The sequence below is a fragment of the Acomys minous genome (genome assembly GCF_964271855.1).
Source record: "Acomys minous genome assembly, chromosome: 4".
Lineage (NCBI taxonomy): Eukaryota > Metazoa > Chordata > Mammalia > Rodentia > Muridae > Acomys > Acomys minous.
In genome coordinates this window covers 43,498,282-43,519,929 of record NC_140486.1, presented here as the reverse complement: position 1 = coordinate 43,519,929, position 21,648 = coordinate 43,498,282, and the positions used below count along the sequence as shown (strand labels likewise).

The window sequence follows — 21,648 nt, the reverse complement described above, 5'->3', positions numbered from 1 at the left end:
TGGATGGCTCTTCTGAGAAAAGAGGAGGGAGTTACTCAGGAGGCAAAAACCCAAAAGAACAGGGCAGCCTTTATTGGGAGGGCTGCTGCTGTTCCGCCTCACTGCTTTATTGAGAATCCCTGATTCTAAGCAACCGGTGCACAGCCTTTAGAAGTCAGTGGGCAAATCCTCTGGCAGAGGTTGAAGGGAGAGAGCAAAAGACCACATAGGCAGCGGGGATGGGGGGGTGGGGGGGGATTAGATGGAGACATTTAAAAGGAAACAAAACTAAGGCAAGAGTAACAAGCAATGGAAGGGATCTAGTCTCAGCTGGCCTTGCCAAGTAGACTCTGGGAAGCCCTATGGAGAAAGGGTTCTGTTTAAGTTCCCTAAAGTGTTTGTGGTACTGTGGCCATCACATTCCCAGGCTGTTTCTATGGGGCTTACCAAAAGAGAGAACAGTGTCATGACGTCCCTTCCCATTTTGCACCCTTTTTCTCAGCCTCATGAAATAAGTCTCTGGCTTCAATAGACTTGTTTAAAAGGAAGTGGATGGGAAGGCAGAGGAGCTATATTGGCTAGGCCTGATTTTTCACAAAGAGAAACTCTAAGAGTAAACAGTGTTTATTTTTTGTTGATTTTTTTCAAACAAATGGGATTGCTTAATTAAAAAAAAAAAACAACCTTATCTCTTTTCTCCTTAAATACTACAGACAATCTCATTTTATCGCAGCAGACATCTAGAAACAAAACACGGAACCCACCAGAGATAACTGGGCGACGAACGAACGCATCAGAAATTCAAGTCGACTATGGAGGAGTCACTGCCAATTGGCAGTTCTCAGTTCTAAACAGAAGTGTCCCAAGCCTACCAAGTTTGACAAAAGTTTCTTAGAATCGGGGAGTTGGGAACATTGAACTCCTTTTAAATTCTATTCCAATTGTTTTATGCATGGGGAAATGAAAGTCAATGCATCAAATGAAGACCCAAAGAAACATTTAAAAACTTGTTTGACTAGTATTCAGTATGTGAGACTAAGTAATAGCTTCTCCTCCTAGTTAACCTTGTCCTGGAATATATATAAGTTATTTGTAGCCGCCACTGCTATAATATTTTCTGAAGGGTGCCAAGCTGTATGCAAGATCTTTTTGCTAAAGTCCAGACTGTCGACACTGATCTCGTCTTTTCTTCGCTTGCCCCCGACACACACTTTTCGGGGTTTTAGGATAGCCCGGGGTTTGCTGTTTTCCCTCGAGGCCTCAAGGGTCACATCGCGCTTGGTGTTTCGGTCGAACATCCTGAAGAAGTTGTTGTAGGAGCCTGTCATGATGACACTGCAGGGGAGAGGGGAAACAGGGAGTGACTGAGTGTTATAGACAAGGATGGTAAGACATACCCAGGGCAACGGTCAGGAGCCAGTGATGCTTATCATGGCCAGCCCACAGGGGCTATAGACTTAAACAGAGAACACTGACTTCTTTTTATCTATTTTATTTATTTTTAATTTTCCTTTTGAATTATTGAAAGTGACAAGCTCTTTGTCTGGGTTTGAAACAAAGGGCTGTGAGAACCATCGGTTTTGCTCACATTTACCTGGCTGATAGCCTTTTGCTCTTGGGTAACTCATCCAGTCCAATTGCTGTAATCCTGGGGTTACCACTTTCCATGGGTGCAACCAGGAACACATGCAATCAGCAAACTACTTCCCAGGTTTGGGATTTCTGGGCTGTCCGAGCTCTAGGAACGCGGCTTAACGTGCTGAGATAGCAACCACCACGGTGCAGCCTCCTCTCTCGTTTTAGAAGCCAGTTCTAGATTCTGATGGTTTCACAAAACTTGTCCACAAAATGGATGCCATGGCCTTACCCAGGGAGACAGGAAACAGACTTAACTATCTTAAATCTAGATTTTGATTAAGGTTTTTCCGCGGTTTTGGAACTTATCCGTTCTTGGGGATGTTTGTGATTGAATGGGAAATCAGTGAATGCCGAAGGCCTTCCAGCACCAGGGCACTGAATCTTTAAAGCTGACATTTAAGAAAGGTGGCAAGTGTTGGGGAGATACAGGGTACTGCCTGTGCCCTCTGTGCACCATCTCATGGTGGCACCTCAAAGACTGTGACCTACCTTGTGTCTACACCTGGTTTAATTTTTTTTTCTTTTTTCCTTTTTCCTTTTTTTCTTTTTTTGGTGAAGGGAAAAAAAGCTGACCAGGCTAAGTTGCTTTGGGGGAACTCTTTCAACTGTGCAGGTTAATAAAACTGGATTTTGTTTCACGGGCCCAATAATGGCATACTATGGGTAGAGGGGTATCTGGGTGCTCCAGTGAACTGTCATGGGGGTGCAGGTGGCTTTAACTCTACAATCACAGTTACACTTTCAGTAGCTCATGCAAGGGAGTTTCAGAGGAGATGAAGGCAGGCACACTGGCAGTGAGAGTCTGTGACAGGCTTGGAGTGCATATGTATGTATGGGGTCACAGGGTATAATGCAGCCATCTGGCTTTGTAGCTTCTGGGACATTGATGTCACTTCTCTATCAATATCTGACTCACTCTTAAGCAAGTCAGAAAAAAAAAGTTTTATCCTTAAATAGCCCACCTTTATCTGAACCCCAAACCAAATTTCCAATTATGATGTTACAGAAGAATTGATCTCAGGACTCAAAGTCAATTTTTTTTTTTTTACTTCTGTAATTAATGCTTACTAATTTAGGAGGCTGGGCCATTCCACTAATTCATATAAACACTGATTCTTAGCTTCCTCAACTATGAAATGGCATTGATGGGGAAAAATGTACCGCGCTGTGGCTGGGATTAGAAGATGTGTGTAGAAAATATCTGTGTGCATAGGTACCCAGAGGTCATTGGTTTTGAATCTAGGGTAATGAAAGGAGAACTGGAATAATGACAATTGTGTAAATAGTATCAACTAACAATGACTAAGTGGTAAAGTAACAGGCGCACCTCTTTCCCTGGGGACTCGGGTTCACATGGTTTCCTTGCTTAGCTTTCTTATGCTATATAAGCTGGATAGTATAGTATAACCTGGATAGTATAACCTGGGTCCTTTGCTACATGTTTGCTACATCTTGTTCAGCTAAGCAGAAGACTGATTGGTGGTTCAGGAAGAGGGGCAAGATAGTCAGAGACCACGGTATTGACCCAAAGTAGGGATCTCAGAATGGCCTGCTGTAGAAAAAGATTCCATGATATTGTATGCTTTTCCTGGTGCCATTTTCATCAAGGAGCTAACTGGACCCCAGAAGCCTGCATCTAGTTTATAACAGTCAAAAAAATCATCTGTTTTTGTCAAACTAAAAATGAACTGTTGGGAGGTAGTATGAAGTATCGTAGAAATCAAGGGCCTTAAAACACTAATAAATCACTCCGAAGGAATGTGACAAATGAGGTTGGCTAGAATTCTGCTAATGAAACACTGGGGCCTTCAGTCAGGTCTGCTCTAGCAGCTTCAAGGAGATGTGTCTAGAAAGCCACTTGACGGTGGTCAGATCTATGCAGGAGAGGACGTGTGCTGGCGTATCACCCGTGGTCTTGAGTAGGCATGTGGTTCTAGCTTTTGAGTACCTTGTATGTCAAAGACAGCATTTTTCTTGTTAACATCGGCCTGCCATCTACGCCAGCCCTGAAATGAACTCGGGGCCTCACAGAATCCTTCTTTTTGTAGCCTTGACCACAGTCTCCAGTCAGTGACCCACATAATGCATCCTGGCCAGGTCTTGGGGGCCCAACATTGCTCTCCATTTGCATGCACCCCATTTAGGATAAATTGTCCAGAGGCTTCTCAAAGGAAAGGCTCTCAGCCTCAGAGTGTTTCTTACCTGTCTGACCCATTCCATACACACTCGAATTTATCAAAAATGCAGTCATTTTCATAGAGGGAGCACAACTTGCTGCGGAGGTAGTCATGAACCTGGGAGGAGACACCAAAAAATATCGTCATTATACAAGGTGAGGGTTCCTGTGAACACTGACTTGGTGACACACCCTGTTCATCCCCTCTGTGTGCCTTTGCATGGCCTCAGGCGGCCCTGGACTGAAGGTGGACTTAGCCTTCTCTGTCTTTAGGAGGAATGCACAGGTCAGTGAATGAAGAAGGATGCTTGAATAGATAGTGGGGTAAAGCAGGAGCCAGTGAATGGTAGAATTATGTTTTGTTTTATTATTAGTGTGTGCACATACATGAGGAGAGCAGAGGACAATTTTTGTGGTGTTAGTTTTCTTCTTCCATTTATACATGAGCTCTGGGGATTGGATTAAGGTCACAAGGTATTAGAGGCTAGCATTCATTTAGTTAGACTTTTGATACATGGCAGCTATTCATTAAAGTCTGGGCGTGAGGCAGAGACCTGGGGAAGAGACCATAGAATGGAACAGATACGTGAGAAGTCCCAAACAGTGATAAAGTCACAGAATATGAAAGTGTGGAAAAGGGTACTGAGAGATGAGAGCCATTTTTTTTTTTTTGGTAGAGTGAGTCTCAAGGCTACACATGACAAGGCAACACTGCCTCAGGAGCCTGTGGAGAATGAATGAACCTGGGGGACATCTGGGAGAAAGGCTTTTCAACCATAGGGAAGAGCACGTACAAAGGGCCACAGGTACCAATCCAGGAAGGAGTATGCCAGGCACATGGTGAGTAAGTAGATTCTGACCAAGGTGAAAGAGGGCATCACAGAAACGCATCCCAAGTCTACTGTGTTCCAATAAAGTGTAAGAACAAATGACCAAGCGTGAGGGGACTGGTTTCTGCTTCACTCACTGATCAGTGGCTAAAGCCTAGATGGGGTCTGGGGCGGGGCTGATTGGATGTAGAGCCACAGCAAGGGATGGAGTGGAAAACTAGAGTTAAAGGGTTCCCGCCCTTTATTCTGAGAGAGGATGCCTGGGCAGGAGGAGCCCGCAGAAGTCCCTTCTGAGGAGTCTGGGGAAGCCCTGGCTTTGAAAACTGAATCCATTAAAGAAGTAGAAACAGTGAAAACTCAAGCTGACATGAAGATAGAGTTGAAAAACCCAGTATCTCAGTTAAAAAAAAAGAAAACAACCCAGGAGGAAGCCTTACAAAGAGATGACAAAGTATATAAGGTCTCAAATATTAGAAGAATTAGACCACACAGACAGAGAACATGAATAATGAAAAAAATTACACAGGAAAGGGACTGTGGGATGCCATGAAAAGAGCAAATCTTTGAACTATAGGCGTAGATGAGAAAGAAGAATGCCAGGTCAATGGCACAGACCTGATCTTTAATTACAGGAAAAAGCCTCCCCTAAGGAGGCACACCCAAACTGATAACAGGACACAGACAGACACAGAATAACAGACAGACCAGAAGAGGAACTCCCCATGGCATAGCATAGATAAAACACTCGGTATATAGAACAAAGAAAGAGTAATAAAAGTTGTATGATGGGGAAAAAAAACACACTAATCACATATAAAAGAAAATCTGCCAGAACAAAAGCTGAGGGAAACTTTGAAAGCCAGAAGAGCCTGGAGCAATGCATTCCTAATTATAAATGACCATGGATGCTAAGCTAGACCACTGAGCCTAGCCAAACTTCCAGCTACAGCTGAGAGAGAAAGGGAACCTTCCCATGGTACAAACAGACTAAAAGAATTCAAGCCCACTAGTGCAGCCCTGTGAAGAATACTGCAACAAAGAGTGGAATAAGCACAGAAAGAAAACAAAGCTGTAATTACTGAAACATGAACATTAAGAACACACATAACAAAACAACACAAACACACACACACACACACACCCTAAACCCAAAACAACTATAATCAACACATACCTTTCAACAATAACTTTAAATATTTATTAGTGGCCTTAACATTTCAATTAAAAGACACACCTGGCTAAATGGGTAAGGCAGAGAATCCATTCTGTCTATGAGAAACTCAGCTTTAAAGATAGACATGAGTCTATAAAGAAAGGATGGAAATAAAAAGTGTTCCAAACTAGGAAGCAAGCACATATTGCTATCCTAATATTATGCCTTCATATTAAAAATCAGCCAGGCAGAAAAGCAGGTGGGCTAACTGCAGATCTTCACCTCACCCTCCTTTCCTCCAAATCCAACCCCCAGTCTCATCCCCAGCTCTATAGCAAGGACCTCAATCTCCAGAGGATCAAGCAGGCCTCCTCCCACAGCCCTCAACCCCTTTGTCCCACCTCATTAACTCCAGTGAAATTCCTTGGTAACTAACAGGCCGCACCTCCCAGGGAACTGGGTAGGCCAACCTCTCTCCTCTGAATTCAACCCTCCAGTCTCATACCAGCTCTGTAGCAGAACACCTGCTGTGGTCTGGCCTTACTCTCCATCCTCATTCCAGGGGATGAGCAGGTACTGGTGAAACACTCTGCTTTCCTCCCTCCTGTGGAGCCTCTCAGCCCCACCTCTAGTCCGTCCTCATTCCTGAATGCCATTTACCAATACCTGGAACCATAGCGACCACACCTGAGTGGATCCCAGAAGCATTTTCTACCAGGAAACACACAGCTGCCACATTCTCCTAAGAACCAGAGAGAGCCACAGAAATAAAGGAACAAAACACCTACCTATGAAAGACAGCACCAGATTTCAGCACCTAGAATTATAATCACCCCAAAGCCAGATGCCAGTGTGAAAACACAATAACACCCAGGACAACTTCTCCTTGAGAGCCCTGTAACTTTACTATAGCAACCCCAGAGAAATAGATAAAATAGAGTTTGTGATTATGATAGGGGTCCTTAAAGAGGAAATGAATAAATCCCTTGAAGAAATCTATGAAAATTAACACACAAACGGTAGAAGGAAATGAACAAAATAGTTCAAGACCTGAAAGCAGAAATAGAATCACAGGAAGCCCAACCTGAGGGAAATCTGGAAATAAAAAATTCAGTAGCTCAAACAGGAACCTCAGAGGCAAGCCTCATCAGCACAATACAAGAGATGGAAGAAATAATCTCAAGCATTGAAGACAAGATAAAAGAAATGGATACCCCAGTCAAAGAAAATATTAAATCTAAAAAACTCCAGTCACAAATTATCCAGAAAGTCTGAGACACTATGAAAAGACAAAATCTGTGAACAATAGGAGAAGAAACCCTGGTCAATAGCACAGAAAATATTTTCAATAAAATGTCACCAACCTAAAGAAGAAGGTGCCTATCAAGGTACAAGAAATATACAAAACACCGAATAGATTGAACTCAAAGAGAAATTCCCCTTGGCACATAATAATCAAACACTAAACATAAAGAGAACAATAGAAAGAATATTAAAATCTGCAAGGGAAAATGACCAAGTAATATGTAAAGACAGACCAATTAGAATTACACCTGATTTTTCAACAGAGAAGGGCCTGGATAGATGGTCTACAGACTCTGAGAGAACACCAATACCAGCCCAGTAGTCTTCCTATACCCAGTAAAACTTTGAATAATCATAGATGGAGAAAGACATTCCATGACAAAACCAAATTTAAGCAGTATCTATCTTCATATTTGGCTCTATAGAGGGTGCTAGAAGGAAAACCTCTTCAGGTTAACCAAACAAAGGAATAAATAATCTCAGATCAGCAAATCAAAAGAAGGGGGAAACACTACCCTACCTCAACAAAAATAAACAGTAACCAATGAACACTGTTTATTGATAACTCTCAACATCAATGGTCTAACTCTCCAATAAAAAGATATAGACTAATAGAATGGAGCTGTGTATGAGACTGGGGGATTCAATTTGGAGGAGAGAAGAGATATGAAGATCTGCAGTTAATCTACCTGTTTCCCTGGGAAGTGTGGCCTATGGATTCCCAGGGAATTTCACTGGAGTTAGTGAGCTGGGACAAGGGGGTGGGGGCCAGGGAGGCTGTAGGAGGTGGTCTGCTCCATCCTCTAGAGACGAGGTAGGGGGGATTGGGGTCGGGGGTGGGGAGCTGAGAGGAAAGTGAGGCTGCAGAAGTTGACTTGCTACAGAGCCAGGGCTGAGACGGGGGGCTGGATTTGGAGGAGAGGAGGGTGAGGTGAACTGACTAATAATTGGACCCATCCTTCTGCTGCATCCAAGAAATCTACCTTACCATCAAGGATCACCTTAGGTTAGACATCACCTCAGTGTAAAAGGATGGAAAAGATATCCAAAGCAAATGGAATCAAGGCAAATGGAACTAAGAAGCAAGCTGATGTGGCTGCTTTAATATCTGACAAAATAGATTTCAAACCAAAACTAGTCAGAAGAGATAAGGAAGGACACTGCATACTCATCAAAGGAAAAATTCAGTTAGAGGACACTATAATTCTTTCCTTTTTTGGGGGGGGGGGAGGGACAGGGTTTCTCTATGTAGCCTTGGCTGTCCTGGTCTTGCTTTGTAGACCAGACTGGCCTCGAACTCAGAGCAATCCTCCTGCCTCTGCCTCCCTGGGTGTTGGGATTAAAGGTGTGTGCCACCGCTCCTGGATCACTACAATTCTTAATATCTATACCCAAACAATGACACCCAAGTTCATAAAAGAAACACTATTATAGCCTAAATCACATAATGACCCTCACAAACTGATAGGTGGTGACTTCACCTCACTCTTACCAATATACAGGTCATCCAGATAAAGAATAAACAGAAATGCTGGAGCTAATTTATACTCTAAGCCAAATGGATGTATCATATTTACAGAACATTTCAGCCAGACACAAAAGAATATACATTCTTTCCAGCCGCCTCATGGAACTTTCTCTACAACCAACCACATACTTGGATACAAAGCAAGTCTCAACAGATAAAAGAAAATTGAAATAACACCCTGCATCCTGTCTGAGCACCATGGATTAGAGCTGGATATCAACAACAGAGACAATAGAAATCTTACAAACTCCTGGAAATGGAACAATTCGCCACATTGAATGAAAAAAATGGGCTAAGACAATTAAGAAAAAAATTTAATCTTTTAAGAATTGAATGGAAACAAACCCACAAAATATCCAACTTTATGGGATACAACAAAGGCAGGTCCAAGAGGCAAGTTCATAGCACAGAGCGCCCATGAAAAATACTACCAACAGCCCATTTGAAAGCTCTAGAATACCTGAAAGGAGCAGATGGCAAGAAATAATCAAATTCAGGGCAGAAATTAATAAAATAGAAATAAAAAGTTGGTTCTTTGATAAAGATCAGTAAGATCAAGAAACCCTTTGCCAAATTAAAGAGCAGAGAGAAAATATCCAAATTAACAAAATTGGAAATGAAACATAGGATGTAATAATGGACACTGAGGAAATCCAGAGAATCATAAAGACATACTGTAAAAGCCAGTACTCCACTAACTTGGAAAATCTAAAAGAAATAGGTAATTTTCTTGATATAAAACATCTACCCAAATTAAATCAAGATCATATAAACAATTTAAACAGACCTATATAACCCTTAGTGAAATGGAAGCAGTCATTAAAAGTCTTCCAACCAAAGAAAACCCAGGGCCAGATCATTTTAGTGCAGGATTCTACCAGACTTACAAAGAAGAGTTAACACCAGTACTCTTCATATTATTCCACAAAATAGAAATAGAAGGAACATTGCCCTGGAACGCTGTCCTGTTCATTTTATGAGGTCTCAGTTACCGTGATACTCAAACCACATAAAGACCCAACAAAAAGAATTACAGACCTATTTCCTTTATAAACATAGATGTAAATATTTTCAATAAAGTACTTGCAAACTGAATCTAAGAGAACACAAAAAAGATCACCCACCATGATCAGTTAGGCTTCATCCTAGAGATGCAAGGATAAGCCAACATAAGTAAATCAATAAATATAATCCATCATATAAACAAACTGAAAGACAAACATCTCATTAGATAAAGAAAAGGCCTTTGACAAAATCCAACACCCCTTCATGATAAAAGCTATGGTTATATTAGGGATACAGGGGACATTTCAACATAATAAAGGCAATATACAGCAAGCCTATAGTCAACACCAGCTTAAATAGAGAGAAACTCAAAACAATCCCACTAAAACCACGAACAAAACACTTGTCTACTCTCTCCATATCTACTCAATATAGTACTTGAATTCTTAGCTAGAGCAAGAAGACAAGTGAAGGCGACCAAAGGGATACAAATTGGAAGGAAGAAGTCAAAGTATCTTTATTTGCAGATGATATGATAGAATACATAAATGGCTCAAAAAAGTCTACCATTGAACTCCTATAGCTTATAAATACTTTCAGCAAAGTGGCAGTATATAAAATTAACTCAAAAAATCAGTAGCCTTACTACATACAAATAACAAAATAGACTAAGAAAGAAATCAGGGAAACAGTCACAATAGCCTCAAAATATAAAATATCTTGGGATATCTATAACAAAGCAAAAGTTTCATGAAAAACTTGAGACATTGAAAAAAGAAGTTGAAGATATCTAAAGATGGAAAGTTTTCCCATGCTCATGGATTGGTACGATTAATACAGGAAAAAAAATGGCCATCTTACCAAAAGCAATATATAGATTCCATGCAATCCCCATCAAAATTCTTCACATGTGAACATAAGTCTTCACAAATCTCGAAAGGACAGTTTTCAGCTTCATATAAAAACACACACACACAAAAAGCCAGGATAGCTAAAACAATCCTGAAAAGTAAAGGAACTGCTGGAAGTAGCACCATCCCAGACCTCAAATTACACTACAGTGTGGCATTGGTAAAAAACAGACAGGTGGATCAATGGAATTGAATTGAAGAACCAAACAAATCCACATACTTATGGTTACCTGATTTTTTTTTAAATAAAGAATCCAGAAATACATGCCAGAAAAAAAGACAGCATCTTCAAAAATTTGTGCTAGATGGCTATATGTAGAAGAATCCAAATAGATCCATACTTATCACCCTCCACAAAATGCAACTCCAAAATGGATGAAAAATATTAACATAAAACCAGATAAACTGAACCTGATAGAAGAGGAAGTGGGGACTACCCTTGAATTCATTGGCACAGGAAAAAAAATTTATGAACAGAACTGCTAGCCGAGGAACTAAGAACAGTTAATTAGCAGGGCTTCATGAAGTTGAGAAGCTTCTACATGGCAAAGGATACCACCATTAGGACAAGGCAGCAGCCTACAAAGTGAGAAACAGTTTTTACCTACTACACATTTAATAGAGAGCTAATATCTAAAAAGAATTTTAAAAGCGTGATATCAAAGAGAACCTAATTAAAAAATGGGGGTAGAGATCTTAATAGAAATTTCTCAAAAGGGGAAATGAAAATGCTGAGAAACACTTAAAAAAGAAATGTTAAGCAACATTAGTCATCAGGGACGGGAAAATCCAAACTACTTTGAGATTTCATCTTACACCTATCAAAATGGCCAAGATCAATAAAACAAATGACAGTTCAAACCGGCGAGGTAGTTGAGTGAGGGAAATACCTCTCCATTGCTGGTGAGACTGAGGACTTGTACGACCAACCACTATGTTAATCAGCATGGAAGTTCTTCAGGAAGATCAGAATTGATCTACCTCAAGATCCACCTATACCATTCTTTGGCATATTCCCAAAGGATGCTTCATTCTATCAGAGACCAGATGGGGAATATGAAGAGAAAGTGTAAAATTAAAGGTATGGGAGCCTAATACTGTAGAAGTTTCCTAAAGCATATACATTTATGAAGGTGATCTAAGTTAAGTTACCAAATAACGGGGGAGACAGAGTCCCAACTGGACATCTCTGGTCACCAAATGAAGCTTCCAATATGAGGAATGGGTTACATATAACTGTGGTGTTGGTCAAAGGAATCCCATAAGAACCCCCAAACAACCCAGACTATTGCCAAGGCCACAGGTTGGTCTCCACAATCAGATGGCAAAGCCCTATTGCTGAAGACACCACCTACACAACTCGGTGAACATGGTGACGTTGAGCTGGTGCCCATACAGAGCCACTCCTATATTTTGGTGTCTTTTGTGTTACCAAAGGAGAAACAGAAACACCAACCCAGCCATGGGAATCCATCTTATCTACAATGGTGTCCCACCTACAAGATATGCTAGGACAATGGTGGCGCAAAGCTTGTGGGAGTAACCAACCAATATCTGATTTGACTTAAGGCCCACTTCACGAGATAGAACCCGGGGTGACACTGGATGACCAAGAACTTGAGACTAGATAAACCAGGGACCTAGAATGAAAAACAAATACTACTGTTCTACTAAAGCTGTGATTTTCAACCTTCCTAATGCTGTGACCCTTTAATACAGTTCCCCCAACCATAAAATTATTTTTTTTGTTAGCTAGGTGCAGTGGTACATGCCTGTAGTCCCAGCACTCAGAGAGGCAGAGGCAGGTGGATCTCTGTGAGTTTGAGGCCAGCCTGGTCTACAAAGGGAGTCTAGGACAGCCAAGGCTACACAGGGAAACCCTGTCTTAAAAAATAAAAACAACAAACAAACAACATTTTTTTGTTGTTACTTTATAACTGTAATTTTGCTGCTGTTATGAATCAATGCAAATACCTGTTTGGCCAATTCTGTGAAAGGGTCATTGACCCCCAAAGGGTCATGACACAGTTGGGAACAGCTGTACTAAGGGGATGTAGCAATAAAATGATTCCTAATGACATTTTGCTATACTAATAGATCAGTGCCTTGCTCAGCCATTGTCAGAGAAGCTTCCTCCTGAAGCAGATGTGAACAAATACAGATACCTAGAGCTGAAAGAAGTGACATGTCCCGTCACTAACCCAGAAGCAATCTCCAATTGATAACCACTTACAAATGGAAATATAGTATTCTCAAGGGATCTCATTGAGGGAGAAAAGCTACTATTAAAGGTTGGCTGCATGTCCAGTAGTAGATGGACAATAGAAAATAAACTCAATGGCATCTTTGGACATTCCTTTTCTCATAACGTCAGGGCCTTTCCCCTTTCTTTTCCTTCCTCATTTCCTGCTTCTCCCTACTCTCTTTCTCTTTCCCTTCTTCTCTCTCACTCCCTCACTCTCCCTCTTCATGTGTGTCATCCTCCCCCTGCTCTTTGTTCTACAGGATACATGTGTATATATATGTCTTCCAGTTTTATGTTTTGGGATTCCTGAGTGTGCAAACAAGTGGGTCGCTGTACTTAAATCTGTTTCTTGTGTTCTTTTCTTTCCTTTTGTTTTGTCCTGTTTGGATATGTTTATCTTGTTTTATTTTAGTATTATCTCTGAGATGCCTGTTTGTTTTCTAACAAGAGACAGAAAGGGGGTGGATCTAAATGGGAAGGGAGGTGGAAAGGAACTAGGAGAAATACAGGGACATATTAGTATATGAAAACATCTATTCTCAATAAAATAAGACACATAAAATTAATCAGAAGAGATTAAGAAGGACTGTTCCTACTTAAGGGAAAATTAACCAAAGTGATATTATAATCCTAAGCATATGTGTACCAAACTCTGGTGTACCCAGTTTAATAAAAAGTGTACTACTGCAGTTAAAGGATCACATTAACATCAACTTAATGATATCAGGTGAATATCAATATCCAACCTTTTTTTAACAGTTAGATCATCTGGACAATAAATAAATAAATAAATAAATAAATATCAGAATTAAATGGCACTGTTCATCAATGGACCTAGCAGATATCTACAGAATATTCCAGCCAAACACCAAAGAATATACATTCTAATGAACAACATTAAGTGGACTCAGTAGGCTGTGCATACACATGTGCATCTATATTTATACACATATGTACATATATGTAATAATAATGATTAAAGAGATAAGTTTGGGAAGGAGAAGGGCACACAGCAGGAGTTAGATGGGGAGAAGAGGGACAGGAGTGTTGTAGATGCTCAGTGCTCATGTAAGAAGTTAAAAATATACTCGAGGACGAAAGAGATGGCTCAGTGGTTAAGAGCACTGGCTGCTCTTCCAGAGGACCTGTGTTCAATTCACAGTACCTGCATGGTAGCTCACAGCTATCTGTAACTCCAGTCCCAGAGGATCTGGCACCCTCACAATGCATGTAACGATGTACATAAAAATAAATAAATATTAAAAAAATACTTGAATTAGTAAAAAAAAAAAATGGTTATCTACCACGATCAAATTGAATTCATCCAAGAGATGCATGGATGGGTTCAACACACATAAATAAAAATATACAGATCACACAAATAGACACAAGGACACACACCACATGCTTGTCCTGTTCAATGCAGAAGGCCTTTGACAAATCCAACATCTTTTAACGATAAAAGTTCCGGGATAAAAGTATATCTAGGGATACAGAGATTATATTTCAACATCATAAAGGAAGTATACACCTAGCCCACAGCCAACATAATGCTACATGGAAAAAAACTCAAAGCATTTCCACCAAAATGAGGAACGATAAGGATGTCTTCCTCTCTCTCCATTCCAGGTACAGCGCTTGACGCCTTAGCTGGAGCCGTAAGACTAGTGAAAGAGACAAAGGGAAGGGAGGGTGGAGGCGTCATTACATGCAGATGATCTGTTTGCACATTAAAAAGTCGAAGGACCCCAACAGAAAGCGGCTACAGCTGATAAACACATTTTAAAAAGCAGCAGGATAAAAAATTAATACACAAGAATCTGTAGCCTTCCTACAATTAAGTGACAAATACACGAGAAAGAAATCAAACAACCAGTCCCACTCATGCCTCAGAAATATCTTGGAATGAATCCAACCAAGGAAGTGTAAGACTTGTATAATTAAAAATTTTAAGACACTGAAGAAATAAATTGAAGAAGATACCAGGAGATGGAAACAGATCCCATGTTCATGGGTTGGCAGAACTAATATTGTGAAAATGGCCCATCCCGCTGAAGCGCTCTACAGATTCATGCAACTACCTATATTTCAAAGGTGGCAGGCTTTTCCTAGTAAATGCCAGATATAAACTGAATATCCCTTAATCAGAAGACTTTGGAAAGAAGTATTTTGGATTGTATATGCATAATGAATGAGCTTGGGAATAGGTCTTAAGCACAGACATGAAATTTGTTTACATTTCATAACCTAACATCCAGCTAGTTTTATATAGCACTTTAAGATGAAATGCATGAAATGAAGCTGTGGTCACGGGTATCGGTATGGAATTTTCCACTGTGGCCTTATGTTGGTGCTCACTGGGTTTTGGGTTTAAGCTTTTCAGGTTAGGGGCACTCAATTTATAGTAAACATTTCGGCTCAAGGTGATATGACATGATGGTCTCTGTTCTAGCTACTTAGCTGTCCCCATGTGGCATGAAAGCAGCCAAAGGCTGTTATCTATTGAAATCAGGCAGACGGGGTGGATTTGACCTGTCAGATTTACATTTCCTACCTCTATTCTATAGAGACAGTTTGAAAACTGAAGTCTATAGTCAGACAAACATGCTTAGGCTCTGTTGATGGAGGCATGATGAGGCTGGGCAGTGGTGGCGCATGGCTTTAATCCCAGCACTCAGGAGGCAGAGGCAGGCAGATCTCTTTGTGAGGCCGAGGCCAGCCTGGTCTGCAAAGGGAAACCCTGTCTCAGAAAAAAAAAAATGCATAGCGAGAGCACTGCCCACTCATATCCACTGTCCACTATGTGTCCTTCTTTACCTGCTCTTTTCTCATAAGACCCTGCTGCTGTTCAAGCAACACTCTGTGGCAGTGGTTCTCAACCTGTGGGTCATGACCCTTTCCCAGGGGTTGCCTAAGATCATCAGAAAGCACAGATATTTACATTACAATTCACAACAGTAGCAAAGTTACAGTTATGAAGTGGTAACAAAAATAATTTTATGATGTGAGGAACTATATTAAAGGGTCACAGCATCAGGAAGGCTGAAAATCACTGCTCTGGTAGATGCTGGGCATTGCTGCTCTCCATCCATGGGCCCAGGTTGTGTAGCCCAGGTTGCGTAGCCCAGGTTGTGTAGGTGGGTGCCTTGCTGCTCATAAAGAGTGCACCCACTTAAAGTTCTTTTTCCTCACCATTCTAGATACTCACTGAGAGTTTATAAATTTTAGCTAGTATATTGCCATCTTTGATAACAGTATTTAAATGTAAGTGGCTCTGAGGCACACTATACTAAGTTAAAATAAAATGTGGTACTTCATTTCAATACGTGTGTAGGCCGCCTATTTCTTCGTGTTCTCCACATACGATTTCCAAGTCTGGCACTGGCTGAACATAGCTTCAGAACTAGGACCCGCGGTCTAAAACTAGATTTGTTCTAAAAGCCTTTTGCTGAAATAAAAGTAGTAATTGGTTTTGCCTCCACGCATCCTCTGTCTTCTCTTCCTTAGTCAAGGCTCTCTGGAAGGCTGCCCACCGCAGTATCCACCCACACTCAGGTTCAAGTCACCTCGTGTGAAACTGTATGGTTTATCTTCTGCAGTTGGAAAAGATGCTAGTTCTAGACTGAGCCAAACACCCAGGGCTGAGGAGCTAGTGGGGTAGAAACTTCTGTGCTGATCCTTGAAGTCTATGATTTATGGGAGCCTACAACTCTTGTACACATTGGATCACATGGGGTACCACAACATTCACGCTACCTCTTGGCCCCAAATTCTGCTTCTTATGCTCCATTGTTGCGCTCCATCAGCCTTCAGAGACTCTAGTGTCTGAGAGCCCCCTTCCCTTCCCGCTCTTGTCTCTGAAGACACTGCTGCTCCTTACAGCACTCCAGAGGATGACGAGGGATTTTGCTCCCAAGTCCATTGCCAAAACGGGTTGCCCTGTTGCTATTGACAACTGTTTCTGTCTTGTTCTCAGTTCGTTTGATGTACTGGCAACCGTGACATATCTAAGCCCAGTGCTCAATGTTCAGTCCTTTTCCCCACATCCACTCAGCTTCCTGAACACTTCTCTGAGTTTTCCCTTTACTTCTTAGGCCCCTTCCCCTATATCTTCTTTATCAGGTCATCTTCCTGTTCTCAGCCTGAAGGGTTCTCAGCCCTGAGGGCTGGTCTTAGTCTCTTCTTTAAATATACTCATCACCTGGGAGGTTTCTTCTAGTTCTCTGGCTTTGAAGACCGACTATGTGCTTGTACTGGGATGTCTACCCCCCAGGCCTGCTTATGTTTCATTAGCTTAACATGTTCAAAACAAAGCTCACTAGCCTCATCTAAATAAAAGGGCAACTCCACTTCTCCAAGACATTAAATCATGGGATGTCTTTCTCTCTTATTTCTCTTATTACAGCACACATCAGATCCTAATGATTTTATCTTGGAAATTACATCAGGAATCTGGGCACCTCTGTTGCTGACATCTTCATTAAATCTGCTATCGCCCGTTTGCCAAAGGTTGTGTGAACTGGCTGGTTTTGTGTCAACTTTACACAAGTTAGAGTCATCAAGAGAGGAAGGAGTTGAGGCCTCCATAGATCCAGCTGTAGGGCGTTTTCTCAACTAATGGTTGATGGGGGACGGCTCAGCCCATGGTGGGTGGGGCCATCCCTGGGCTGGTGGTCCTGTCCTGGCTCCCTTCAAGGATGAACAGCAATATGCAAGTGTAAGCTGAATAAACCCTTTTCTCCCCAACTTGCTTTTTGGTTATAGCATTTCACCACAACAATAGAAACCCTAAGTAAGACAGTTTGTAATAACTTTAAAAATCCACTCTTTCTATCTCTTCACAGTCTCTGCTATAGTTTTTCCTCTCCAGTGCAACCAGAATGGTCTTTTAAAATCATAGTGACAAAATGTTCTGGAGTGACAAATGGATCTTCAACTCTGTGAATATACTAAAATCCAGGGAATTACATACTCCTAACTGAGTGAATTCTGTGATATATGGATGCATCTCAAGTAAAACAATGTAAATCAAATCTGTCTGCCTAGATTTCTCTTTCTCTGCCTCATTTCTTTTTATCTAATTAAAGATACATTAAAATAAGAGCAGTTATTTCTGTCCCTTGATCGATCTTCTCCTTGTCCCTTGCATGGTTTTTAAATATCCTTTCTACCTCCAAATCTGGTCAAGCTCTTTCAATGAAAGCACCGTGAAACAACACCTCCTCCTCCTTTGTTCCCTCCATCAGTGTTTCTTCTACCCTCTACCCAGAGATTAAGGCAAGAACTTCTTATGTAGAGTCCTTGATTTTTCACCTTTCCATATTCAATAAGCAAGCAGATGTCACCATCTCTCCATTCTCCCTGTCCTTCCTTCTCCCCATCCTTCCTTCATCCTGCCGTCATTCAGCCCACATCAGCAGCATCGTCCTCTTTCTCGTGGGAGCATGGCCATGCTTGTCATGCTCACTCTAGCTGTGGTACACATCCCAGGTAACATTTCCAGGCTACAGCTGCGTATGACTGGCCCACCTGCAGCCATATCTTAAATCACATGACACTTGCAGCCTGTAGTGTTTTATCAAACGCATCACTATGAACAACCTTCTATCCCTCTGTACCGTAAACATTTGCAGGCAGAGGCTGATGCAAAAGCCCACGAAGGGAATGTTCTGGATACCGAGGGCTGGGCGTGGTTTGTACCTGGTATGTCTCGATGGGGCGGTTTTCCATGTTGAGATCCCAGACTTTCACGGTCAGATAGTCTCTGGTCATGATATACCTCCCACTGTGGCTGAACTTCACATCCGAAATTGAAGAGATAATTTCAGAGAAAAACGATCTGTTGCTTGGATCTTCTGGCTCTTCAAAGACTGTAGAACAAAAGAAAGACAAAAGCAAAATGTGACGAATATAGCACAGGCGTGTGAACAGACGCTGAAGTTTGGGCTAGCTAGAGAGCGAACAGTGAACTTTCTAAGTAGGGCGGTTGACTGCAGAGTAGGAAGAAGTTGCCAACAGCGTCAGCTCCCTGAAAACAGAAAAAAAAAATTGGTGGATTACTGATTTTTCAAGGGATTGGCATGGGACCTGTCTCACGCTTTGCTTGCTGGGTCACTGCCTGTTTGAAAGCCTCAAATATAAATCACACTTTCTCTCATCTCTGGATGTCATGTGCATGCCCATATTGGGAGATACCTTAGGAGTCTCTTTTTTCTTTTCTTTTCTTTTCACCTCTCCTCTTTTCTTCCCACTGTTTCTTCTTTATCTTCCCTTCCCTTCTGTTCTCTCTTTCTTTCCTTCCTTCCTTTTAAATGATGGCGTTAGGAAACAAACCCAGAGTCTTGTGTGTGTCAGGCAAGTACCACTTGGTATCTTCATCCCTTGGAGTCATTTTACATGCTCAAATATTTTTCAGTTTTTTTCTAAAACATGTAATCCATATAACTCTACAATATTCACAATGCCCAACTCAATGGTATTATGATGTATTTATGCAGTCATACCACAGTCTAAACTCAGATGTTTCTACACACTTATTCATGAAACAAAACGAAACAAAAACACAAACCACAACACTAGGACAAAATCCTTTATTGTCCATTCCTGTAACTCTGGGCAAATATTAATCCACTTTCTGGGTTCTTATTCTTGCAATTTCATATAAACGCCACCATGGAACTTGAGTCATTTGTGCCAGACTTAAATTCCATACTGTTTTTAAAGTTTTTTCAAGTAGCATGTTCTTTGTGTGGAACTGCAGTAATCTGTTGGCCCATTGATCAGTTGATAAACATTTGAGCTGTTTCCACTGACACAAATAACGGCAATGTGAAAATTCACACACAGCTTTTTGTATGGACATGTGTTTTTATTTTTCTTGGAGTGAGATGTAGCAAGGCCCCAGCCTGTCTTAGGTCAAGGGTTAGACTGTCCTTTGTTTAGGTGACTTACGTGCACTGGGTGTCCTTATATATAAATAGTGGCTGAGATGTTCTTCAGGAACATTATCTACTTATTCTGGTTTTTAGATTCTCTTTCTTGCTGGATGTGGCTGATTTTCACTCCTGAATGGCATGGCTCCTCAATATGTCACTGAAACCATGGTAAATGGCACCCAGTTCTCTCTGACTTACATAGCTGCATGGGTTGTATTTTGGCAGTTTCCCTTTCTACACAATGCCTGATGTTTTCTTCATTGATTCACACTCTTCTTCACAAATCATCTCCACACATTTCACACCCAAAGATGTTCTCTTTTCTCAAAAGACAGTGCCACATTTTCTATGGCTTGAACACTCACAACAGTACAGAATTTCTTACATTATTATTTAATAGTTCATGACTTTGTTTTCTCTCTTTAACTAGAGTGTGAGACTTTTGAGGCAAGCATTTGGGTTGTCGTCTTCCTTATACCCATAGCCATAGTGACAAATATTCAATAACTGTTTGTTGCTTGACTGAGTCTAAAGCCATACTAATTAATAAATTATTTGACTTGTGGGTTCTTAATACTGTGTTAAATCGAACACCTGCATTTGCTGGTGATATTCAGTTATAGAAATGGCAGTTGCACCTGCAATGCAAGGACACTATGCAAACATGGCCCACAGAATCAATTAAGCAGGGCTCTTAGGGGCTCACAGAGACTGACATGACATTCACAGAGCCTGTATGGGTCTGAGCTAGGTCCCCTGCTTATATGCTATGGCTGTGTAGTTCTTGTGGGACTCCTAACAGTGGGAGAGGGGATATCACTAATTCTTTTGCTTGCTCTTGGGACCACTTTCCTCCTATTGGGTTGCCTTGTTCAGCTTTGATATGAGCGTTTGTGCCTAATCTTATTGAAAGTTGTTCGGCTGTGTCCAGTTAATATCCCTGGGATGCTGGCTCTTGTTTGAAGGGAAATGGAGGAGGAGTTGATTTTGGTGAGAGAGAAGGTGTCGGGGGTGGGGGTGGGGGTGGGGGTGGGGGGAGAACAGGGAGGGGTGGAGGGAGGGGAAACTGGTTCGGATGTGATGCATGAGAGAAGAATACATTTAAAAAATGGCAGTTGCTTCTGGTTCAACCTAGTAAACGTTTACATGAGGCGCTGAGGCAGAGCCATAGCCTGGCTTGAGGCTGCTGGGTTAGCTGGCCTCCAAGGCAGCTTATTTCCTGCTTACTCATTCCCTTGCATGGGAAGAAGTCCCATTGCCCAGACAGCCCAAGTGCAGAAGCTCCTTTTCCAACCTTGCTGAACTTGAATCAAATAAAAAAATTGACATCCGCAAAAACAATTTAAAAGAACAAAAACCCTTTAGCGATGAGACTAGAACTAGAGAATTGGAAAATGTATTGGAACAGGAGAGAGAAGCTCACTGTCTTAGGGAGGTATCTCTGATGGCCCTGGGTGTTGCCACCACCGCTGCTGCTGTTCCTGCTGCTTCTGCCTCCTCTTTCTCCCCATAGTTCTTCCTCTTTCAGAAAAAAGAATAATTTATTCACCATATTGTTTGTAAAGAGAGGAGAGAGCATGGTAGTGTTAGAAGGACCACAAGTAACACCTGCTACGTATTCCTTTTCTATCATCTGCTTGAGGTAGGGTCTGACTCTGTAGCCACTGGCTTCTGACTGGCACACTAATAGTTGAAAACTGCACGGGACACTTCACAGTTATCTCAGCTCCCAGTAATCTTATTAGAACCGGGACGTGGAAACTGCAAGTAAAACATCTCACTGTGGAGAGAAGTGAGGGAGCTGAGGAAGGAGGCACAGCAAGCTGTGTGCTGCACGTAGTCTATGCCTTTTCTCATCAGGGACTGACTCTGGGCATTGTGTTGGTTGTTGTTGTAGCTTGTTTTACCAGCTGCCAAATGGAGCTTCGTATTGCTTAGCACAT

The 21,648-nt window shown here is 41.5% G+C and overlaps 1 protein-coding gene across 12 annotated transcripts in view; it reads right to left on the bottom strand.

Annotated features, from left to right (window-relative positions):
- Positions 1-587: 587 nt before the first annotated feature.
- Positions 588-21,648, bottom strand: part of PPP2R2B (protein phosphatase 2 regulatory subunit Bbeta) — a 405,554-nt gene continuing 384,493 nt past the window's right edge. For all 12 annotated transcript variants that reach the window (XM_084778209.1, XM_084778203.1, XM_084778206.1 and 9 more), the window contains 3 exons: positions 18,471-18,640; positions 3,820-3,911; positions 588-1,314 (listed from right to left, as the gene is read on the bottom strand). In XM_084778209.1, the coding sequence (XP_084634335.1) occupies positions 1,035-1,314; positions 3,820-3,911; positions 18,471-18,640 (542 nt within the window). In that variant the 3' untranslated portion in view covers positions 588-1,034. The remainder of the gene's footprint in view (positions 1,315-3,819; positions 3,912-18,470; positions 18,641-21,648) is intronic.